The 24,958-nt window shown below is 49.0% G+C and overlaps 2 protein-coding genes and 1 pseudogene across 3 annotated transcripts in view; all 3 read right to left on the bottom strand.

The window, feature by feature from the left end:
- Positions 1-2,283: 2,283 nt before the first annotated feature.
- On the bottom strand, positions 2,284-2,951 carry LOC105886809 (annotated as a pseudogene).
- Positions 2,284-6,479, bottom strand: LOC100957730 (small integral membrane protein 12). Of its 2 annotated transcripts, none has more exons than XM_012804053.2 (2): positions 6,319-6,479; positions 2,284-3,241 (listed from the first exon to the last, which is right to left on the bottom strand). In XM_012804053.2, the coding sequence occupies exon 2, from the start codon at positions 3,234-3,236 to the stop codon at positions 2,958-2,960; it is 279 nt and encodes a 92-aa protein (XP_012659507.1). In that variant the 5' UTR covers positions 3,237-3,241; positions 6,319-6,479; the 3' UTR covers positions 2,284-2,957. The 2 variants fall into 2 exon arrangements, with proteins under 2 accessions (XP_012659507.1, XP_023368020.1); XM_023512252.1 differs by lacking the exon at positions 6,319-6,479 and adding an exon at positions 5,636-6,302.
- A 5,788-nt stretch (positions 6,480-12,267) lies between these two features.
- DLGAP3 (DLG associated protein 3) overlaps positions 12,268-24,958 on the bottom strand; it is a 42,953-nt gene continuing 30,262 nt past the window's right edge. The window contains exons 8-11 of the mRNA XM_003788191.2: positions 15,252-15,736; positions 14,248-14,339; positions 13,824-13,967; positions 12,268-13,118 (exon numbers count right to left, since the gene is read on the bottom strand). Of these exons, the coding sequence (XP_003788239.1) occupies positions 12,900-13,118; positions 13,824-13,967; positions 14,248-14,339; positions 15,252-15,736 (940 nt within the window). The 3' untranslated portion in view covers positions 12,268-12,899. The remainder of the gene's footprint in view (positions 13,119-13,823; positions 13,968-14,247; positions 14,340-15,251; positions 15,737-24,958) is intronic.

Below are 24,958 nucleotides of genomic sequence, written 5' to 3'. Positions count from 1 at the left end.
CCCAACTGGGCTAGCCTAGTGGCCCATTTAAGTCACGAGACCGACCCCTGCCGGCAGGAGGGTTTGGTACAAGCCCAGGGAAGAGATCCCAGGTGTGGTAATGCCCAGAACTGCCACGAGGTGGCAGCACTGGCCTGTCAATGAGGCATGTCCATCAGCGGGTGCCTGTAACTTTCCAAACCATGAATTTCTTTACTTGTGTAACCAACCATCTTTCCCCACTCTCCATACCAGAGACATTCCCTGGGAAACAACAGCAGCTCATTTCCGCATTCCCACTTGGCCTAAAGACACTGAGGACAAGCCATCAACTCAACCTGCTCTCTGCCCACCACCTTCCAGGACCAGCACCTCCCACTCCAGAGCTGGCATCTCTACCAGCAATTCCACCCTCACCCATCAGGTCTCAGGGGAGAGAGATCCTGAGATAAGAAGCCCCTTTTAGAGTCAGATTTCATTCATCAATTGCTCCTTACTTCCCTTTGCTCTCTGAAACAAGTCAGCTTCACTAACCCAGCCCTCTGCTCTCACTCCCCTTACAACCTCACCAGCAATAGGAAAGACATTTGTATTATGCACAAAGACACTACAATTGCTCATCCTCCGTGGCTCGTGCCTGTAACTCTAGCACTCTGAGAGGCCAAGGCGGGTGGATTGCTTAAGCTCAGGAGTCTGAGACCAGCCCAAACTAGAGCAAGATCTCGTCTCTTAAAAAAAAAAAAATAGTCAGGCATTGTGGCAGGTGCCTGTAATCTCAGCCATGTGGGAGGCTGAGGTAAGAGAATCGCTGAGGCAAGAGTTGGAGGTTGCTGTGAGCTGTGATGCCATAGAACTCTACCCAGGGAGACTAAGTGAGATTCTGTCTAAAAAAAAAAAAAAATCAAAAAACTGCTCATCCTATTCCATCCAAAACCCAGAAAAAAACCAGAAACAATTCAAATATCCAGCAATAGAGAGAAATTGTTAAAAACAAACATGCTATGTTCCCACTTGAAGGGTAATTATGTAGCAATAAGAATTATGATCATGTGATAAGGTAGAAAAATAATTTAAATAATCTGTAAAAATACATATACAATCAAATGTACAGTAATGGTAACTATCTTTAAAACCTATGCAGAGAATTAGTAAAAGATAACAAAATGTGAACAGCTGCTTGTACTAACTTAAGAGCTAGAAGCATAGGTGACCTTTTTTTAAATCCCTACCAAACTTTAATGTGCATGTATTATTTCTATAGAGAAATAGCGTGTGTGTGATCTAATTTAGACTGGAAAGTGTTAGGGGACCCTTTCCCCTCCCCGTTCTCCCTTCCTCCTCAAACAAAAACACAAAAGATCTGGCTAGCCCACTCCCTCAGTTCATGCCAAAGACCCTACCTTTCCAGGCAAGCTGCAGAATTTGACCACCCCTTAGGCTCCATATAAAATAGTTGCCAGGTGGCGCCTGTGGCTCAAAGGAGTAGGACACCGGCCCCATATACCAGAGGTGGTAGGTTCAAACCCAGCCCTGGCCAAAAAAAAAAAAACAGTTGTCTCACTGTTCTAAGTAATGATGTTATCCTATTTCTAACTTGGCTTTTCTAACCATAGGACAAACCTACACTTTACAAAACTGCTGACCAAACCACTTCCAATATATACTATCTTCAACCAAAATGTTTGCCCATCTCATAGGCTCCTGGGCACAGACACGTCTTCGCACTGCCCAGGGGGGTCACTCTCCCTTTCAATAAACCTGTCCGGGCTCAGTGCCTGTAGCTCAAGTGGCTAAGGCGCCAGTTACATACACCAGAGCTGGCGGGTTCGAATCCAGACCAGGCCTGCCAGACAACAATGACAACTACAACCAAAAAAATAGCCGGGTGCTGTGGCGGGCACCTGTAGTCCTAGCTACGCAGGAAGATGAGGCAGGAGACTGGCTGAAGTCCAGGAGTTGGAAGTTGCTGTGAGCTGTGACGCCATGGCACTCTACCCAGGGGGTCAGCTTGAGGCTCTATCTCAAGATAAATAAATCAATAAACCTGGCCTGACCCTCTCCTCTGCGGCCTCATTTCTGGGTGCCATCATTTACATCTTCCAAAAGGTGCTACAGCCTCTTGTTACCATACTCTTGGGAACCTGTGCCTCCAAGATTCAGTGCAACCAGGCTAGGAAAAGTTTCCAGCCCCCTAGTACTCCTAAAGCACTTAAACACCAATGTCATTCTGCCTCGAAATGCCTGAGCTTGCCTAACTCCTAAGGAGACCCTAAATACCATTTGGAAGATAGGATTCACTCCATATAGTTCTCAGATGTCACTTTAATCAAGTTTTGCATTATACAGTGATGGGGGTGGATGATGGTGATTGTTTTCCAGCAAATTCACCAGGTACATGTTCCTCCCTCCCCCACAGTGAGCAGCCTGGGCTTCCTTTGGAAGAACAGAAAAATGCTTTCCTTCCCCCATAGAATCCCATTCCTGAGCTGACAAGACAAAATTTCAGTAAGAATGAACACAAAGGACAGTGCAAACTCATGAAGGGAGCCACACAGATTTCTGAATTCTTCCCAGTGCAAACTGGAACAGGACATGTAGGTATCCCTCCCAAAAGCAACACCCGAAAGCCATTCCCACTTGAGGCCAAACCACCTCTCCATGGAGACTGGCAGCCAATGTTCATTTCATAACATTCCTCCTAGAAGTATACCCAGAAGCTGGGGTGCCTGAGCAGTCGCGGCCACCACATAACAGATGCAGTCTTTTGGCCAGAATCCTCAAGAGCCTTCCTCTTCACTGGCCCCTCAGCTGCTGCTGTGTCTGCCTGGCCATCAAGAAGTAGCCAGTGTGTGTGTGGTTGTGTGGTGAGGGAGGAGCCAGAGTAAACAACAAAGCAAATCAGATGTGGGTTCTGGAGCTGAGTCGACATGGTGTCAGGACCAGTCATGGCCCACAGTAGGGCCATAATTAATCCTCCGTTAATTCTTCTCTGGGCGGTTTCTATTCAGGACAGCTTTAGGGGCAAATTCCAGCTTGTCTTTAAGGCTCACCACCTGGGTATGGTCCTTGCCTAGCAGCTCATCCAGCTTCCGATCCTCCCGGCGCTCTGAGATGCTCTTTTCCTCTTCCACAGGCTGGGGATCCTTTCCCCTGATGAACCATTCCAGGTGGTAGCCCACAGCCCCGACCACAAAGGCCACAGGGAATGTGACATAGGGAGCATAGGTACGTACCACGGTCCAAAACACTGGCCACATGACATCTGCAGAAGAATACAAGGCACCATTAGGGAGAAACCAGCATCCCCTCTCCCAGCAAATACGGACAACCCACCAGGGCTCTCCATTTACCAGGCAGCCCGGCCCAACTTACTAAGCACCTACCCTGTGCACAGCAATGCAAGAGGGTACCTTGCTTTATGCAAGAAGTGAATCTCTGAAAACATCTGGGAAATTTCAGAAAATTCGATTGTTAAAGAAGGGAGAGGGCAGCACCTATGGCTCAAGGAGTAGGGCACCGGCCCCATATACCAGACCCAAGTTCAAACCCAGCCCCAGCCAAAAAAAGGGGGAGAAAGGATCTCTATTTTATGTACTATACTCTGACAATTGAGCACCTATGTATAGCAAGCAGTATTCACAGTAGGTCCACAAGGGGACCTCTGAGCCTTACCTGATAGACTTCTATGAAATTTCTCCATGAAATTTCACCAACACATACAAACCTACTCTGAATCTCCTGGCTCAATGATAATGAAAAGTAATTCCTTCTCCTCTCGTTAAGTATAAGAAACATATTTAGGGCAGCGCCTGTGGCTCAGTGGGTAGGGCGCCAGCCCCATATACCAAGGGTGGCGGGTTCAAACTGTTGCCAAACTGCAACAACAACAAAAAAAATAGCCGGGCATTGTTGTGGGTGCCTGTAGTCCCAGCTCCTCGGGAGGCTGAGGCAAGAGAATCGCTTAAGCCCAAGAGCTAGAGGTTGCTGTGAGCTGTGACGCCACAGCACAGGGTGACAAAGTGAAACTCTGTCTCTCAAAAAAAAAAAAAAAAAAAAAAGAAAGAAAGAAAGAAAGAAAAACATATCTAAACAGACAAATCTATAATCCATTACCTGACTGCTCTGCTTTATGGATAGATACATAAGTAATGGTGTTACCCTACACTGAACTTGGCTTTTCTAACAATGGGACAAACCTATACGTTACAAATTTGCTGACCAAACCACTTCCAATATATACTATCTTCAACTAAACCCATACTCCACATTTGCACAATTAGCTCCTGGAAATATCACAAACACTATACATACTCTAGGTACTGTAGTACTTGAAAATTCTCTGTAAAAACTGCTGAATAAACCATAGCAGGGGGGAAAAAAGGAGTGGAATTGCTCCAAAGCCTCCTGAAATGAAGTAGGATAATATCAAAATGATGTAAAAACACACAAATTGGGTTAACATAATGGTCATTTATGCTCCAATGATTATCATCAATAATAATTATCAAAGATCATTCACAGTTACCACAATGATAGCGACCATTTATTGAGCGCTAGCCAATGTTCATTTCATACCATTCCTTTAATCCTCATGTCTATCATATGAGACAGATGGCATGATCAGAGGGTTAAGTGACTTGCCCAAAGGTCTCAACTGCAAGATCTTTCTAGTGATGCCCCGATAAGTATTTCTCCAAAACAGCTATCTGTGGTCTAAACAATTGAAACCTCACCAAACAGAAGATAACCCTCTCCCTCTCTGTGGTTCCAATTCTCTTTGAAAGAATCCAGTGTTTTGTGGACCTATGAACCATCATGAGAAAAATAAAACTGCAGCAGCTCCAGGATTTCACTCCTGGTTCTTCATCCTGACACTAGGCAGTATGCTGGACACTCTACACACCAACCATCACTTGATCCTCACCACACCCTCCTGATGTAGGAATTATTAACCCAGATTTTTGTCTAAGGCCACAAAGGCTCAAACATATGTTAACTTGCCCGATCTCACCATAAGTGATCCTGAACCTAGGTCTCTCCAGCTTTAAAACCTAGGTTCTGTCTAGTGCAAAGAATATGTCACAGATAGCTGTATGGTTTCTGTCCAATTCTCTGACTTAGGAAAAGCTTCCTGCAGTTTTCCCCCATATGTTTGGCATTTCATTACCTAGAAGAGTTTTCATTTTTGCACAGGAAATATTATACTCATAGATTCATGAAATTATAAGATGTAGTAGTTGTTAAAAGAGACATCCCTGAAGAATCGCAAATCTAATACTTCTTCATTTTATTTCCCACCTTTTCTTTAAGCAAGTTCTCTTATCTTAAAATATATCAAACCTGAGTCCACAACTAATATTCTCTCTCACACACAGCACAAGGTCTCTCTGCTGCCCCACTCACATGCTAATCATTCCTAAATAAGTCAATTCGTTAATTTATCCAACACTTAACCACTTGGCTCTGTGTCAGGCACTGTGCTGGCTCACCCCACTTGTCTGCATTTCTGAAAACACTTTAGGCTCCAAGAGGACAAAGACCATGTTTGCCTGGCCCCATTGTACCCTATTCATCTCCCCACCTTTCCCACCCTGCCCAGCACAAAGTGCTCAAAAAAATTTTGCTGACAGAATGAATAACAGTTCAAGCAACTCACTGGTGTAAAAGCACAGCAGTCATCCATCCACTCTACCTCAAAAGGTGGCAGGAACACAGCAGACCTTTGCAGATTACAAGAAGCTAGATACTCTCTGATAAGTCATCCCCGGGATACCATAATGAAAAAGGTGAAAGTGTCTCACAAATACTGTGACGCCATTTCCAGCCCCGCAAGGAGGGAGTTGCCAAAGCGTCAAGTAAAGGTCAACTGGGTTGCCGAGAAATCTTCCCTTGTGCCGGGGGACCGGAAGACCTAATCCCAAATTCAACAACTGTTGACAAGGACAGCGGAGGCCTGGGAAAGTGGAAGAATTAACCCTGGCAGTCTCTCGAGCCCTGTCCGGGGATGGGAGCACAAGTGAGGACAGGATCCAAATAGCTACCGTTCTCCTCTGAGATTCCCTCCCCAGCCCCTATCCCACCGCACTCACGGCCTTGTCAACGTCCGTCCTTAGGTGCCTGAGGCCGAGAAGCCCTGGAGGCCGAAGGCCAGCGGGGCTCCCAGACTACACATCAGAACACCGGGAAGAGAGGGAACGGTCAGCCTGGCCGGGGCCGGAGCAGACACCAGCGATCACCCTCCCCGCCTCGGAGGTTACGGCCTAGGGCTGTCGCCACAGAACGGCCGGCCCCGGCAGCCGCTCCGGGGAAAGGAACTGCCCGCAGGGACCGCGTGCTCACCTATGGCTAAACCCGCACTCCTGGGCCCAGCCCGCTCTCTGCCCGCTCGCCGGGAGCACAAACGTCGCGGCTCCCAGCGGCCCCCGGGGCCTTGCCCGTGACCCCCACCCACGGGCCGGGGGAATCTCTCTGAGCGCAGGGATTGGCTGAACTCCAACCACTGGACGGGAGGAAGCTGGGTGTCGGCAACGCGCCCCACCGTGCTGAGAAGGCACAGTGCCCCCTCGTGTCCAGGAGGCTTCCTAGTGACACCGCAAAGTGCTTTTCCCGTAGAAAAAGTGAAAGGTCATCTAATCTTTTATTCAACTGACTTTTTTTTTCCGAGACAGGGTCTCATTCTATCCCCCGGTCTAGAGTGCAGTGCCGCAATCATAGCTAATAGCAACCTCAAAGCCCTGGGCTCGAGTGATCCTCCTCCATCAGCCTCCGGACCGGTGGAGACTACAGGCACCCCCACCACCACCACGCCCAGTTCATTTTTCTTTTTTTTTTAAGAGCTGGGATCGCGCTATGATGCTCAGGCTGACTTCAAAATCCTGCTCTCAGGAGATCCTCCCACCTCAGCCTCCCAAAGTGCTAGGATTACTGGTGTGAGCTACCACGCCTGTCTTTTTGTTTAGTTTTGTTTTGTGACAGGGTCTCATTATATCACCCTCGGTAGAGTGATATGGTGTCACAGCTCTCAGCAACCTCAAACTCCTGGGCTCAAGCGATTCTCTTGCCTCAACCTCCCAAATAGCTGGGACTATGGGCGCCCGCCACAATGCCCCGTATTTTGTTGTTGTTGTTGTTGCAGTTGTCATTGTTTAGCAGGCCCAGCCCGGGTTTGAACCCACCACCCTCAGTGTATGTGGCTGGCGCTGTTAACCACTGTGCTGCAGGCGCCGAGCCCACCATGCCTGTCTTCAATTGATTTTTTTTGGCAGTTTTTGGCCGGGGCTGGGTTTGAACCCTCCACCTCTGGCATATGGGGCTGGCACCCTACTCCTTTGAGCCACAGGCACCGCCCCAGTTGATTATTTTTATTAGGTATCTAATAAGACTGAGGTCTGGGCCTCTTCTAAGACTGAGGTCTGGGCCCACAAATACAAAAGGCATGCTCGCTGACCTCAAGAATCTCTGCTTAGTGTAGCAAAGAGAAAGTCCTGAAAGGGAGTAAAAATGATTTCTATCTTTTTAAAACCTCTCCCTTTAGGGGAATTAAAACCTACAACCACCATGCCCAGCTAGTTTTTCTATGTTTAGTAGAGACCGGGTCTCACTCTTGCTCAGGCTGGCCTGCAACTCCTAAGCTCAAGCAAACCTCCCTCCTGTGCCACCTACAGCGCTAGGATTACAGGCATCAGCCACTGTGCCTGGCCTATTTTAATTTTTTGAGACAGGGTCTCCCTCTGTCACCCAGGCTAGAGTACAATGGAGTTATCAGAGCTCCCTGCAACCTCAGATTCCTGGCTTCAAGTGACCCTCCTGCCTTGGCTTCCCAGAGTGCAGGGATTACAGCTGAGCCATCATGCCTAGCCCAGATATCCTGCTTTTCCACCCTCATGCCACTTATCTCAGCTTGGCATATTTATTTCAGTAGCACACGCTGAACCCAGCAGATGAACTGACACCTTGGTGCCTTACTTAGGCTTTTTCATCCACTTTGACTGCTCTTTCCACCTTTCTTTACCAAAGGAGCTCCAGCTCCTTTTTCTAAATTCAGGGTCACCCCAGTAGAGAGCCCCCTAGCCTGCACTACCAGGTTGGATACCCTTTTTCTATTTTCTAAAAACCCAGCGCTAACCTCTGGCAATGAAGATGGAGAGAATAGAACATTATTGTAGTACCCAAGGGAAAACTTCACCTTTGCCCTTGGAAGGTTCAGTGAGAATCAATGGACAAAAGGCAGATTAATAGGAGAAAAGACATACAAAATTTTATTTAATGTGCATAGCACAGGGCAGGGGTTGGTCACAGGAGACTGATTACCCAGTAATTTAGTGGAGTACAGAAGCTTATATACCCTTTTTCATTGGGGAGGAGGGAGATGGGGAACATAGACAATTTTTTGAGGGGCAGCAAATGATTATTAGGGAGAAGAAATAAAAATTAATTAGTAAAGAATTCTCTTTGGAATCTGAATGAGCCCGAGAGGCAGGTATCTTGTGAAATATCCATCCAGGCGCAGTTGCAGTCCTCAGTCTTCTTTTCTGAGATAGATGAGATTTCAGGGAGGGGAGGAAGGCAATTGAGTTTGTTGTGAAAAGAAGCTTGCTTGGTCAGGTAAGGAAATTACAGAGAAGGTTGCTCCCTGCACTTGGACAGTGGAGGACAAGACAAGGTTAGAGGGACCTTGACTCTGACGCAGTGTCTAAGGCCTCTTGGCATGTCAAAGCGCCAGTCTTCGGGGTTATCACTTTCTGAGCCCCAACGGTATAAAGAAATATTTAGGAGATCATTATTAGCAGAACTTGTTCACATACTATGTAAGAGGAAAGGGGAACAGAATTGCCTAAAATAACTGGTATTCAGTCAGCCAATCAACATGTGCTAGTAGGCGTTGGAGATGCAGAAATGACTGGGACCCTCCCTGCCCCGAGGAGTTCTCCGACTGAAGAAGCAGATGGGTCTACGGAATGTCAGTAGAGTGTAGGAAATGTGATGACAGAAGTATGTACAAGCAGCACAGAGGAGGAGCGCCAGCCTAGCCGGGAAGATTCAGGGAAGGCTCACCCTGGAGGAACCAGCCCTTGAGCTGAGTCTTGAGTAATGGCTGGCTGTTCCCTCAGGCAGAACTGAGTGAGACTCCAAAGCATAGACTTAGAAATTAGATAGCCATGGGTTCAAATCCTGACTCTGCTGTCTGCTAATCTCAGAAAAGCTATTTACACTCTTTGTTTAAAAAAAGACAATAATAGTACCCACCCCCTAGAGTCGCTGTGAGTATTAAATCACCTAAATGTGTATAAAGTGCTTGGCATAGTATTTGGCACCTCCTAAGTGTTCAGTAAATGGTTATTGACATGGTAAGTATTCCCCAAATTGAGTCCTTCTTCTATAATATCCATTTATGGCATTACGCAGTCATTCAGCCTAAGCCCTGAGTGACATCTTCAAAGCCTCTCCATCTTGCACTATTCCCAGCTTACGGCATCTGTGCCCCCTGAATGTATCTCAAAGTCAACATCATTATCTCCTACATGGACCATTTCAGCAGCTTCCTCAACGGTCTCCCTGCCTTCCCATTTCCCTCTCTAGTCCATTTCCACTCTATTGGCCAAGGGGGTCTTTCAAAAACTTAAATAAAACCATAAAGTCTCCACTTTAGATCCCCCACATCTCCATGAGTCCCTTCTGCCCATATCTCCTCTGTACCTTCGACACACCTGTCCTGTCACCCCTCTCTAGCCTATGCTCGTCCCATCATTCCCAACACACATGCTTTGCCAGGCCTTCACCCAAGCTGGTCATTTTGCCTGAAATGAATGTTCTCCCTTCTCTTCCTTGACTGTAAAATGCTAGTACATCAGACAAGACCCCCCCAAATCCCTCAGTTCACAAGGCAGAAAGCTTTCCCAAAGTCCCTGTGCTATGGTTTGAATATTTGTCCCCTCCAAAATTCATACTAAAATTTAATTGCCATTGTAACAGTACTAAGATGTGGGACCCTTAAGAGGTGATTAGGTCATGAGGGCTTCACCTTCATGGGTGGGACTAGTGCCCTTACAAAGGGCTAGTTCAGCCCCTTCCTGCCCTCACCTTCTGGCATGGGAAGATGCAGCAAGAAAGCCCTCATAAGGTGCTGGCACCTTGACATCGGACTTCCCAGCCTGCAGAACTGTAAGCCAGTATCTATCTGTTCATTGTAAATTACCCAGTCTGCGGTATTCTGTTATAGCAGCACAGAATATACTAAGCCACCCTGCTTGCTAGAGGCTCCAGCTTGTACCAGCACATTCTGCTAATGTGCCTGTCTGTGGCCAGATCAAGAGCAACTCAAGCACAAGGACAGAATCTAATCTTTCACTTAACCATGCGGCTCAGCACAACAGCCCAGGCCTCAACCACCATATGCCTGCCCACATCAGCCCCACCTGAGATTTTAGATATCACATTGTTAGCAGGACAAGCACAGAGTTGCAAATACCTCTGTAACCATAGGCCTCCTGATCCTGGGGAACCCAGGCCAATTTCTGAGAAAAGTCTTGGACTCATAAAAAAGAGGGTTAAACTTGACCACTTCCCAGCTTTGTGATTTGGGGTAAGTTGTTTAACCTCTCCAAGCCACAGTTTCCTCATCTGTAAATGGAGATACTCTGAATATCATTGAGTTCAAACCTCACCCATGTCCCAATTTTAAAGATGAGAAGACAATCTCAGAGAGATGAAGTGACCTTGCCGAGGTCTCAGTTGGCAAGTCTGTGGGAAATAGACAAATGAGCATTTCTAGTGGAAACCCACGGACAGCCATCCATTCTAACTGTCCCTGAACCTGCTGCTCATCAGAATCACGTGAGCACTTGTTAAAAATTCCTTCACAGAGACCCTATTCACTAAGTCTTGGACCAGGCCCAGAAATCTGTATGGGATCAGCTCCAAACAGTTTCACTTTCAGGAATTCAAATCACACCGGAGCCCTCTCCACCTTCCAAAAGGCTCGTGTGAGTGTGGGGGTACCATCTTCTGCTTTCTCAGAAGTAGTCTGCCTGTAAAATATGTGTATGCCCCTCTCCTGTTCAGAACCCTCCTATGGCTCCCCACAGTCAGGGCCGAGGGTACCCACCCCGACATGACCCCCAAGGCCAATATGATCAAGCCTCCAAGGTCTCCATGCCTCTACCTCCTCCAGGCCTTTCCACAGCTGTTCTCTGACCTTGAACATCCTTCTCCACCTCAAACCCTCCTCTAGTGGCTGCTCCCTAACCGTCTTTCTGGCACTCATCCCTGTATTTTAACTGCTTATTTACTTGTTTGGTTTCCCCAACAGACCATAAGCTCCATAAAGGCAGAAACTACATCTTGTTCAGGGCTGTCCCTGGCGGGCTCCATAGTGACACCTGTCTGCTGAACAAATGAATGAGAACTGGTTGGACCAGCGTGGCCCAGAAGAGCAGCCAACCCTCTGGAAGACGCTTCCTCCTGCCTCAGGTGGCACATCAACCCAAGGACTACTGGAGGATGGAGAAGGGGGGCTTCTGGATGGAGACTTTCAACAAACACTATCTAGCTAAAAAGGCTATAGAAATGAATGCTCATAATTTAGCATTAGACCTATGTCCACCACTCTCAGCCCTGTGACCTTGGGCGGGTCACTTAACCTGCCTGGAGCTTCTGCTTTCTCATCTGTCGTGAGGAGAAGCTACATTCAGGTAAAGCAACCACCCTTGCCTGACTCGTATGAGGCGTTCAATAGATATTAGCCATCAATAATAGGTTTGGGTTGCCACTTAGCTTCCCAGGAAAGTTCTGTTCTTGGTACCTCCCTCTCGCCCACTCCAGCCCCCACCAAGGAAGGGGCCCACCCGCAGGAGGCTTCAGAAAACGTGACAGCACTAAACTGGAGTTCTGCTGCTGCGGATCAGGAATGACTGGAGTGAAGGAACACTGTGCCCTTAGGGGAAAGGAAACCAATATTTGTCAATACCTAATAATAACCACACGCCGTTTTTTGAGCACATGCTGTGTGCTAGGCCAGCTCCGTGCTTCCCTCTCTGGGGGAACCCTGGAAGGCCAGGGAGCAGAACAGGAAGAATGGAGAGATTATCAGCCTCCCTCTTCACCCCACCTGAACCCTCCAGGAGACTCTGGGTCCTTACTGTGGCCACATCGCCTGTCCTCCAGCTGGCCTATCCCTGGGAGGAGCTCAAACAACCCCTGCTGTCCCCAAACCAAGAATGTGTTCTCTCTCCACCCCCGTGGACACGCGGGGCAGAGGTGGCTTCTTCCGGAGACAGCAGCTGGCTAGAATGCAGTTCTGCGTTTTATTTTTCCTGGGATACTCACGGGGATGTGGGAACAGCCACAGGTGTGGTGAGGGGAAGCCCCCATCTCCCCTCCCCAGCCACTGGGAAAGGGGAGAGGCCCAGGCACCCTGGTCCTGGGTTGGTCCAGCCACTGTGGTCCCTGGGCCCGGTGGGCTGAGGGCGGAGCCCTGGGGAGGGTGGGGCGGGCTCTTAGGCTGGGGTTGGGATTCTTCATAAAAAGCCACGAAGCTTGATCCCCACGAAGCCCAGCCCCGCGGGGTGGAGGGACGCAGAGCCCAGATGGGGGACCTGGCCCGGCCTGGCCCATGAGGGGAAATGATGGCAAGAGATGGTGCCCAAGGGAGGAGGTGGGGACAAAGCGTCGGACCAGGTGGGAGGGGGACCCGGTGGGGTCGCAGGGCGGAGAGGCACGGCCCCCTGCCCAGCCCGGGCGCCTCCGCGTGGGATCAGAAAGGTAAAAAACCCACGAGAGTGTGACGGGCAGCAGGAGCCGGGACGTGCGGTGCCGGCGGGGCGGGCGCACGGGGCGGCCCGTGTTCACAGTGACCTCGACGCTGGGTGTACAGTACGGGTAGAAAACCGCGGGCCCCGGCCGGGCTGGGCGGGCCGGGTCGGTCACAGCCTGGTCTGGGCCTCGGGGATGTAGATCTCGATGCTGTCGGCGCTCTCGGTGGCCGAGCTGTGGCGGAAGGAGGCAGCGCGCTTGGCCGCCAGGAGCCGCTTGCGCGCTTCCTGCCGCTGCCGGTCCACGGAGTCCAGGGAGCGCTCCTTCACCGGCACGCCCCGGCCCCGCAAGGGCTTCTTTGGTATCGGCGGAGGGACCTTCTTCTCCTCCTGCGGGAGAAAGACGGCGGCTGAGCTGGGGCGGGAACCCCACACACGCAACGCCCCGGGTCTCTACCCCGCGTCCCTTGCCCGGAGGGACCGAGAATCGAGCGGCGCCAAACGTGGCAGCGCCCGCATCGGCCCCGAATCCTGTGATCTGAAGCCTCAGGTGCGCTCGTTCCACCAAGGTCAAAAACACACATTTTTCATCAAAACGAGAGGAAATCGAGCGCCCCCTGGTGGAACCATTCTCGACAACTCGCATCGGAACGCAGGCTTTTCACTCTACCTGGCAAGGCAATGGGATCCACACCCCAGGCCTCTGGGCCCCATTGCAGACAAGGTCTAGTAGGCCAAGGGCTGACTAGGCTCTCAAAGCTCTTCCCTCTGTGCCTAGGCTCGGACTGAGGGCCGTCCACCCCTTCTGGAAGGTCTGATTCTTTCCTTGAATCTGCAGCTGTCCAAGCATCACCTCAGTTTGGTGACAAAAGGCAGCCACAGTTTTGGAAACTCATGCAGTGATAAGCACTGAGGCCAGGCAGACAGAAGTGACCAGGATTGTGGCCATTCTGGAAGGGGGTGGCCACCCATCACCTGTCCAGGACTGCCTTTGCTGCGGTGGGTCTCTGCCCCTGTCCTTTCCCACCCTACCTCTTTGAGTAAGGGGATTTTCCAGAGTCTAGGCCCTTGACTTGTAGGGACGCTCCCCCCAACCTTAGGCTCCAGGAGTTTCCAGCTGTTGGCCTTGAGTTGCTGTAGCTCCAGGAACTTGAGGGTCACATCCTCAATGGAGAGCTGCAGGAGGTCCCAGAAACCCGCCAAATCCTGGAAGGTGGGTACAGGGAACGCAGTGGGGTCCTGAGCAGAGAGAAAGGTGGTGGGGAAACACAGGCAGTCAGGAAGGTCTGAGCTCCACCCAGAACCAGAGAAAGCCTCAGTCAACCTCACTGGCAGGAAGCCCAACCTGGGGGAGTGGGGCAGGGGACAAGAAAGAGCCCAGGCCGCTCCCTCTTCTGCACAAATTCCTGGTCCCACTTCCAGGCACAATTCTCAACAGCTACCCCTGCAGGCGCACACACACTCTGGGTCACCTGCCAGGTACGAATACCTGGCAGGCTCTACTCTTGTGGGTGCTCACCATGCTCTGCTGACACAGCCGGAAGAACTGCTGAACCTTCTGGGACAGGAGCAGTTGTGTGCTGCCCACGGCACTGCGGATCTTCTCCAGGACTGGAAAGCAGAAGGAAATTCAGGGAGGGGAATGACGCAGCACCCTCCCCCACCTCTGGGGTGCTGCCCAGAAATGATGATGACCCCTCTGTTATTTGGCACTATCTACCCATCAGTCTCCTCTAGCCCCAGCCACATCCCAGCCTCAGGTTCCTAACAAGTCCTATTGCACTTCACTAAGGAGACTATATCCTCAGAGCCTGGAGTTCCTTCCTTAACCCAACCTCCTGCATCCTTTCTCCCTCCTAGTCACAGATCAGATGCAGATCAGACCCCACCTAGCCCTGCAGCCTTAGCCAGGGCACTAACTCTGACCACTCAGTGGCTGAACTTTGTCACTCATCAGTGCATGACTCCTTGGCCTGCAAAGAATTACTTAGTAATTTCATGTGAATGACAGTTGTCTTCCTAGACACTACCCCATCAGCTTGGAGATTCTGGGGTAGACGTCATCTCCCCTCAGACTGGACTCAAAGGGAAGGGCCATGACTTCTTTGGGGCCAGGACCACGTCTACTTAACTGAATCTCCTTCATCTGTGTCAGATGTGATCTGATATTGTGACATGCCTCCCCTTCTGCCTTGAAGTCCACCCCACCACCAGGAACCCCACACCAGTCCAGATCTGAACAGAGTCCCTGTTGTCCCCATTGACTTGGTAACGTGGACTGGTAGCCATCCCCTAGCCAGCCCAGCCCTTCTGCCTGATCAGCACCCCCCAGGCCTGGTCCCTGCCTCTGAAGCTCCACTTGCTCCCTTCCAAGATCTCCCGACACCCCAGCCACCACCATGAACGACCCATTAAACTCTGGTCTCCTGTTGTGCAATAGCCCCACCCATCCCATCCTGGTCTCCTCTGCACACACGAGGCCATGGCTCCCAGAGTCTCCTCATGTCCACCTCAGGGACTCACTCTCTTCAGGCAGCTCATAGTCCTCCGCCTCTCGCTCCATCTGCTGGCACCAGTGCTCCAGCTTCTCCACCTCTGCCCGCAGCATCTTGATGAACCACTCGCCGTCCCGTGGGCAGGGGGACGTGCGGCCTGAGTCGGGGAGGCTACGCGAACCACGCTCCATCCAGGAGTCCCTGCGGCCAGCCCCAGGGCCAGGGGTGGGAGCAGGGGCAGGGCCGGGTGACCCATCGGTGGCTGGCGGTTCGTAGGGCAGTGGGTAGCCCTCACGGTAGGCCCATTGGCCCTGCGTGTGGACCGTGCGGAAGACTGAGTAGGTGGGGGCCCGGGGTCCAGGCTGGGGCTCAGAGGCGTGCCTCTGGAAGGAGCGTCCAAACTGCAGGGCCTTGTCTTCTGTGGCTACTGTGGCCAGGCCTACCAGGCCCTCCAACTCCAGGTCTGCCTGAACGCCAGCTGTCACACTGTTGGAGCGCTTGAACCTTGCCCGCCTGGGGAGAGAGGAGGCTGTAACCCTGCCCCTGCCCAGGCTCACCCAGCCCTCACACCCACCCCAGGTAAGGAAATAAGGAGGAGAATCTACAAAGTGATGGATGTTTTGCACGCTAAGTATGTCAGTCCTTGCAACAGGTAGGTACATAACATCCCTACCTACTGTGCCACCCCTAAACAGCAGTGCCATTCAATCTCTTTAACAAGCAGTCCTCCTTGACAGAACAGATGCTGGCACACAGCGATCAGAGCAGCACAGACCAAAGTGCTGGAGCAGCACCCTACATAAGCTGTCCTGTGGGCAGACCAGAGGGCCCAGGGAGGGGCGGGGGTGGTGGCTCTTTACCAATGAATGCAGAAGTAGTTTGGTATTTTAACAAATGTCAGGTCCATGTTAGTTTACACCCACTGTTCTAGTTGTGTCCTCAGCCCCACCTAGAGATGTGTAACCTAAGGCCACTGTGAGGCTCATAGTCACCCAGCTACAAATTAGCAGAGTCAGGGCTGTTGGGCTGCACAGCCCAACCATTGCACACTGCACCCGCTGCTACAGCATCATAGGAAAAGATGCCTTAGAGCAGCTGGGGGTGGAGTGGGGCTGCAGCTGGGAGGACTTCCCCTCTAGGGACCCTGACGGCTCAGCCCAGAACCTGGCCAGACGCAGCAAGCCAGTGTCAGTGGAGCCGAATTAAGTTGTTGGCAGGAATGACATAGGGCCTGGAAATTTCTTGTCTTTGAGTTAATAATATGCAAATCCTATGCAAAACAGCAAGTCAATTGACCTTGTTCTTTCCCTCACACCCCAGTTCAGAGTTCTTTTCTATAAAGAAGTCAGTGCCCCCCCACCCCCGAGATGGGTGAGGTGGGGCAAGACGTTAATACTTCAAGAAGTGGGAGATGCAGGGGGTGGGGAATGAACAGAAGTTCAAGGTCTGGAAATTCAAAGACCACAAAAGAAAGACCCATGCATCCTGAGCCACTTCCACCCCTACATGGTTGGAAGGGAGAGGAGCTTATGGGACCAGCTCTAGGGTCCCTCCAGCTTCCCAAGAACCTCTCCCAACCCCCTTTCTCTTGCTGCCCAGGCCCTCTCTCCCTGCCTGCCTGCCTGCTTCCCTCCAGCTGGCGGGCTGCCTGCTGGGAGCCTGTTGCCATAGAAACCAGGCCCAGAAGGATGCTGCAGGACCCAGGAAAGAGAGATGCATGCACTCATGTGCAGTCTCCAACAAGCCCTATGTCCCAACCCCCACCCGAGAAAGAAGGAGAGAGAACACATCCTCATTGTCTCCCACACATTCTCCCCTTGGGGCTCCTGCCTGGTCAAGGCTTGCATCACCATCTGCCTTACAATCAGACCGGCCTCTTTCAGATACCTCTGCCTCCACTCAGCATGCTGCAGAGGAAGAGCACTGGACAAGGAGTCAGGGCTGAGTTTTAATGCTGGGTTTGTCACTGTGTGCCTTAAGGAAGTCACTGACCCTCCATCAAGACCATCTGATGTGTGTGTGTGTTTAAAATATATTACATACATTATATGTTAGATATAAATACCTACATCTTGCTCTAAACACACACACACATATATATAATTTAGAAATATATCAGTAATTACCAAGGTTATCTCCTCTCTCTAAAATTATACCTTGCATATTTTAAGATCTGGGGTCCAACGATCCTTCCCCAGTCCACCCAAGACCGCAGTCGTCTTCCTGAAGCTGAGCTCTGCCAAGTCATTCTCCTGCTCAAAACCCTTCCATAACTCCCCACTGCCAACAAGATAAAGTTCAAACTTCAGTGTGGGCTGTCAGTTGAGGCCCTCCTACACTGGCTGGTGTGAGTCCTCCTCTTTGACCTCATCCCCCCACATTCTCCTTGTTCCTCAGACAGATTACACGTGATCCTAACTCTACGCCTTTGCACAGGCTACTCCCCTACCTGAAATGCCCTTCCTCCTCCTCCTCGCTCCCCACCCATTCCCTGCTCAAGTCCCGATTCCACCTGACTACCCAAAGACCACTCCTCAATCCCGTGCCTCCCTCAGCAATCCTCCTGCCCTCAGAGATACCCTTGCCACTGGCTTAAATTGTTCTGTGTTTCTGGTGAGAGTCTTGTGTGTCTAACTGTACTGATAGGATGGACCTTGGTGTGCTTTTAATATTTGTATGCCTTTGAGCTCCAGTTAGCCGTGGCTCCCTCGGAGCTTCAGCAGTTGCAAGCCACAGAAGTAAGGAAGGGGTTTTCCCAATAAATACGCCCCTGAAGATGTGCCATCCCCACTTGCTTTCCTGTTTGCCCGCTGCACTCAGGTCTGTCCTTTGGCACCACTGATTCTCTGCACCTGTGCTCTGAGAAATTCCGTAAGGAACACATTCCATCTTGATGGAAACGGCATACAGTCTGGGACACAAGAAAAAGTTTCCCTGGCTTCGGGGTTCTCAAGTCACTCCCTCACTCTCCCGTATCTGCCTCAAGGAAGACCAAAGACTCCGAGGAACTTATGGGATGACTGGAAACACACAGTACCAGGGGCCAGAGGTGTGTACAGCACCGCAGGACTAGGTCGTCCTTGAGCAAGTGGCATTTAAAACCAGCCGTGTGAGATAAGATCACCCAAGAAAAGAACAATGCCTCAAAGATCCAGCAATCCATTAGGTGATTTATTTTGCAACGAGGTTTGGTGTAAGAAAGTTGCATTGCTTGCAGATTGAGTTCAGTGCTCGAATACTCTTAACGAGCCCATGCAGGGCAATCAGGAAAATATTCTCCCATCTACAGATAAAATTAATGCTTTCAGAGAAAACTTACTGCCCTGGAAGGAAAGGGTTAAAAGAGAAAATGCAGTAGAAATGTTTAAACCAGTGAAAAGGTGTAAAATGGGTAAAAGTCTTATTGAATACATTTTACAAACTTTAGATGTATCATAAGCAAATTTTGAAAAATATTTTTCTGCACCTACACACCACCTTTTTATGGCTGAGTAGTATTCCATGGTACACATGTACCACTGTTGCCCCCTGATTTGGCAACATGGAAGCTGGTGGATTAGGTGAGCAATCCCTTTGTTTTAAGTGCATGTATGTCAGCAAATTTAAATATTACAGTAGAAGAACAATTAACAGAAGTAAGAGAATTGCAATTAAGTTCAACAATAGATAGGACAACCTTTTGGTTATCTCTCAAGGGTGAATTTCCCAATATTACAAAGAAAAGCGATAGAAATACTTCTTCAGTTCTCAACATATTTGTGTCAAGTGAGCTTTTCTGCAATGACTAATATTAAATACAAAATCAGTCGCAGCCAGAATCTTTGGAAAAGAATTTAAGAGTATCCCTGTCCGAAATTCGACCTTGCAAAGAAGATATTCTTTAAAAAGTCAAGCTCAGATAGCTCATTAAATGTTAAATTGTCATAAAGAGAAAAATAAATAAATATAAATGAGTTCGTTAAAGAATTTTAATTGCTATCTTTTTATGACAAATTATAACAAACTGCTTTGTTTAAAAAAAAAAAAAAAGATCCAGCGATCCAAAGCCATGGGGAACAATGACATTTCAGGTGCAGGTAGAGACACTGTGGCCCAGAGAGGAGTCTAAGCCAGGAAGGAAGATGAAGAAAACCAGAAAAAAACCCACCTAAAGGCAGATAGGGGATAAAAAGGTCTCAGGAAGGAATGAGCAGGCAACATGGGAAATGCAGCTGGGTAAGAATGAAAGTTGCCCACTGATTTGGCAACGTCGAAGCTACTGGTGATCAGAGCAAGAGTGGGTTTGGTGGAATGTGGGGGCAGACACAGATACAGCAGGTTGTCAGGAGGTGGAGAAAACTTGTCAAGACAACTCTTTCAAAGAGCTTGGCTGAGAAGGGAGGAAGAAAGAAGGGAATGTACTGTTAAAAGGGGGATTTTTTTTTTTCAGATTAATATGAGGGTACAAACCATAAAGTTATATAATTTACAAATGAAAGGTTTAAGTTAGAGTTGCAACTGTGTCCTACACCCAGAGAGTGTGCCATATATCCATGCATTGTACCCACTGGGTGGGACGCTACCAAACTCCCTCCCCTCCTCCCGTTCTTGAATTCAATTGAGATTTTCTCTCGTGTGGGTCTGTGACTGATCATCTCCTAGTTTCAAATTGGTACTGAGTACATGTGATGCTTGTTTTTCCAATCTTGTGATACTTTACTTTGGAGAGTGTTCTCCAAATCCATCCAGGCTGTTACAAAGGATGCAAAAATCTCCATCTTTTTATGGCTGATGAGTATTCCATGGTACACATATACCACAGTTTATTAATCCATTCATGGGTTGATGGGCACTTGGGTTGTTTCTGTATCTTTGCAATTGTGAACTGAACTGCTATGAACATTCAAATGCAAAAGTCACTACGTTAAAAAGGACTTTTTTTTTGCAGTTTTGGCCAGGGCTGGGTTTGAACCCACCACCTCCGGTATATGGGGCCTGCACCCTACTCCTATGAGCCACAGGTGCTGCCCAAAAAAGACTTTTTTTCATATGGGTAAATGCTAGAACTGGGATTGCAGGGTCAAAGGGTAGGTCTACTTTTTCCACGGAGGCCGTATAGTTTGCAGTCCCACCAACAGTGCATGAGTGTTTTTTCCCCCTCCCCACCCAGGCCAGCAACTGCTGCTTTGGGACCTTGTGACGTGGGCCATTCTCTCTGGGGTTAGGTGATATCTCAAAGTGGTTTTGATTTGCATTTCTCTGATAATTGGGGCTGAGGAGCATTTTTTTCACGTGTTTATTGGCCATTTTTCTGTTGAAGGAGGGATGTTTGTTTCCCATATCCCAGGAGGAGAGTGCCTGTGGGGTAGGCAGAATAATGGCCACCCTAAGAGGTCCACATCCTGACCCCCATGACCTGTGGCTATATTACTTTCTGTGGCAAACGGGACTTTGCAGATGTGATTAAGTTAAGGATCCTGAGATGAGGAGACTACCCTGGACTATCCAGGTGTAGCCACCTGGGTCCCTATAAGTGAGTGATGGAGGCAGGAGAGTCAGAGGAGGAAACAGACGACAGAATCAAGGCTGGAGTGATGCAACGTGAGGACTCAGCCCGCAGTTGCTGGCTTTGAAGGTACAAGTGGGCCACAAACCACGCAAATGAAGACAGCCTCTGCCAACTGGGAAAGGTGACGAGATGGATTCTTCCCAGAGCCTCCAGGAGGGATGCAGTCCTGCCAGCACCTTGCGTTTAGCCCCCCTTGAAACCCAGCTGGACCTCCAGGTGTAAGGTAATAAATCTGTATGGTTTTAATTCACTAAATCTGTGGTAATTCGTTTCAGCAGGAATAGGAAACTAATACACTCTGTTCAGAGAAACTGATGGAAGATAGAGAAGAGAGAGGCAATAGGAACCAGAAATAAAGGAGATAAAAAAAAAAAATAACATCCTCTGAGCACTCGGCATGTGGCAAGCTAAGCACTTTACATGAATAAACAGGTTCAGTGGTCTCCAATAAGGGTGTTAGTATCATCCCTCCTTGCAGACCAGAAAACTGAGGCCTAGAGAGGTTCAATGACTTCCTAAGATGAAGGCAGATGCCTCCCCGTCAGAGGCAGGGCCGGTGCAGGTGGCAAGGGGAGAGAAGCAAGCAGGCGGAAGGCTGGTCTGGACGTGGTCAGAGGTGCCACCAGTTGACCTCGATCATTGCAATGACGGAGATTCAGGGTGGGGTGGGGGGAGGAATGAGAATGAGCAGCCCATGTGCTCTGGAGCCTTGCCCAGATCCAAACCCCAGCTCGAGGGCCCGCGCCTGAGTTCCCCCCTGTAAATGAGAATGATAACGGGACCGCTCCCAAGGTTGCTGTGAGATCATCTACGTACAGCACTCAGAACAGCACCTTGCTTTCCCATTGTGTCAGCTATTGCAGGGAGGCAGGGTGGTTTGCAGTCCCCACTGAAAAGAAAGGAAGCTGGACGAACACGACAATCAGAATGTGGCACTGAGAACCCAGCTAGCGCATTGTAGTTATTAATGATGATGATTGCTCTTGGTCATTTCCATCTGTTCTTTCCCAGCAAGCTGAAAAAAACCTCTTTTATACTCCATCTCACAGCGTATTGTGGTCAGTGATTTGCATATCTGTCTCCCTTCCTAAATTGGACAGCTCCTCATACAGAAACGTTGACCAGGTGGCTGGTGGATTGGATGGAAGGATGGTAGAAACCACTAATTATCCCCCAACATCCATTCTCCCTTTCTTCCTTAGTAACAGAATCCCACAATTTTAAGCTGGACACATGGCCACTTTGAATATCCCTTACAACTAGGTGTAACCATGTAGCTAAGTTCTAGCCCACAGGATATAAGTAGAAGTGGTATGTGTAACTTCCAGAAAGGGTACCGTCCTCCTTCCTAATGACCAGAATGCAGATGTGATGGCTGGACCTTAAGCAGCCACTCTGGAACATGAGTTGGAAGGCACACAAGGGGAAGAGACAATAAAGATAGAAAAGGCCTGGGTCCTGACAATGTGGGGCACCTACCAGACCTCATCTAATTCTCCCTGGCCTTCTTATCAAGAGGGAAATAAACTTATATCACATTTAGGTCACTGATGTTTAAGGGTTTTCTGTAACTCACAAACTTTACCCTAACTATAATAGACAAACTTTCAAAGTAGTGAAGTTCAGGGCTTATGTCTCTATTTAGTTTTGTGTTATTTATTGTTTTGGGGGGGTGTTTGTTTTTTCTTGTTTTGAGACAGAGTCTCACTCTGTTCCCTTGCATAGAGTACCATGGCATCAGCTTACCTCACAGTAACCTCAGACTCTTGGGTTTATGTGATCCTCTGGCCTCAGCCTCAAGTACATGGAACTACAGGCACCTACCACAAGGCCCAGCTAATTTTTCTATTTTAAGTAGAGAGGGGGTCTCACTCTTGCTGGTCTTGAATTCCTGAGCTCAAGTAATCCTCCCACCTCAGCCTCCCGGAGTGCTAGGATTACAGGCATGAGCCATTGTGCCCAACCCCTATTTAGTTTTTGATTTGATAGTATTTGCCATGGTCTTCACCAACAGCTGTCAGCACAGGCGAGAAACTGGCTTCAGCTGTGAATTATCCCTAATGTGTAACAATGCGTTCAAAATAATTTCCCCTGGAGCCTTTCAATGAGGCTGCAGAATCCGCCTCCCCTCAAGTACTTCAAGGTGACAATGATTACATTCTGATGATTCTGCAAGTTGTTATCATAGTTACTTCTGGGAGAGCGTCTACTGGGATTCTCTAGGGGGTGTCACAAAAGCCTCTGGGAAAAACTGGATCATCTCAAGAGACACAGCATCCAAGGAATGCTCAATACTCAGAAGTTGTCGAGAGGTTTTTCCAGGAGTATTTGGCAGCATGCTGGCAGAGTGGGAGGGGGATGGGCAGGAAGGAGGAAGGGTAGTGACATTCCAGCAAGGCACAGCCACGTACTAGTTCCTATAGAAGTCCTCTCTGAGAAGCATCTAAGAGCTTAAACACATCATCAAGCAGAGGGCCTGCATCCACCACCCCAGCCTGGGGGCTGTGACAGTGATGCCAAGGTAGAGCCAGGGTGGGAGATGGAAGAGGAATCACGAAGGCCAGTCAGGAACCATCCTGGAGATGAAGGCTAAGGACCAGAGGCAGCACCTGCACCCAGGCCTCGTGGTCAGTCAGCTCCTCATCACTTTTGCACAACTGTTCTGGGAATATAACTTCCTGAGGATGGAAGGTACATTCCTTCCCAGGGCTCAAGGGGCCATTTTTCAGCACATACTTTTCCCAGGGTCCCAAGTGGGCAGGCCTTCCTACAGAGTCCTCCAGGTCCCCCTGGGTGTGCGCAAGTGAGTATAAGCAAGGTTGTCGGATATAATAAAGAGCTCCCAGTTAAATGTGAATTTTAGATAAGTAACAGGGTTTTTTTTTTAAAGTATAAATATATCTCAAATATTGCATGGAGCACACTTACATGTGTGTCATAATTTATTCCTTGTTTATCTGATAATCAAATTTACCTGAGAATTCTGGTGATTTTTGTTTATTTTGGTGGGTTTTGTTGGTGGTGGTAGTGGTTTTGTTTATGCTAAACCTGGAGGTTAAGTTAAATTCTTTCTGAGAGGGATCTAGAGATGAAAGACATAGGAGAGGCCTCATGGTTAGAGAGAGTTGGATGCAAAAATCACATTTTCTGTGACCTCAAAAGGCCCCAGGAACAGTCTTTTTATGTTTTGTTTTCTTTTGCTTGGTTTTGTTTTGTTCTTTTTTTTTTTTTAATTGAGACAGAGTCTCACTTTGTCACCCTCAGTAGAGTGCTGTCGTATCATAGCTCACAGCAACCTTAAACTCTTGGGCTCAAGTGATTCTCTTGTCTCAGCCTCCCAAGTAGCTAGGACTACAGGCACTCACCACAATGCCCAGCTATTTGTTGTTGTTATTTGTTTAGCAGGCCCAGGCTGGGTTCAAATCCACCAGCCCCAGTGCATTTGGCCAGCACCCTAACTACTGAGCTACAGGCGCAGAGCCTGTTCTATTCTATTCTGTTCTGTTTTGTTTTGAGACAGGATATCACTATGTTACCCAGGTTAGTCTCAAATTCCTGGGCTCAGCCTCCTGAGTAGCTGGGGTTACAGTGCCACCACACACAGTGAGCCTTCTAATCTTTGGCAAGGACATATGATGCATTATTTTATCATGGCCCAGTGTGTGCAGGGTCTCTGAAGGGAGGTGCAGTAAGGACTGGTAACTGTTCAAGTATGTTTCCTCTCCCCCCAGGGCCTTAGCATATCCTACTCCATCTGCCTGGAACATACTTCTCTCCCATTTTCACTTGGTGAATTTTTGTGCATCCTTCAGATCTCCACCTAAATGTCACTATCCCAGGGAAGCAATGTGCGACTCCTCTCACCTTCCATTGAACACTCTCATGGTTCACATACCTCTCCTTTGGGGCACCTGTTGCATCTGACATTGTTTATGAGATTCTGAGGTTAACATGGGGGTAAAGGCAAGGGCTGTGATGGGTTCTGTTCACCTTTGTATTCTCAGTGCCCAGCACAGTATTTGGCAAATAATAAGGATCCAATAAATGTCTGTGGACAAATAAAACCTGGGTGGAGTAAAGTGGAAATAGAACTAAAGGGACACCAGCCCCTACCCCATTATTGCTGATGATAGGCACTTGGAAGGACCCCAAGAGATTAGCAGGGCACATCCTAAAGAGCAGAAAAG

Source organism: Otolemur garnettii, unplaced genomic scaffold (genome assembly GCF_000181295.1).
Source record: "Otolemur garnettii isolate 467f Iridium unplaced genomic scaffold, OtoGar3 scaffold00025, whole genome shotgun sequence".
NCBI classification, from domain to species: domain Eukaryota; kingdom Metazoa; phylum Chordata; class Mammalia; order Primates; family Galagidae; genus Otolemur; species Otolemur garnettii.
The sequence above is the reverse complement of the archived record's forward strand: the minus strand, read 5'-3'. Positions and strand labels throughout refer to the sequence as shown.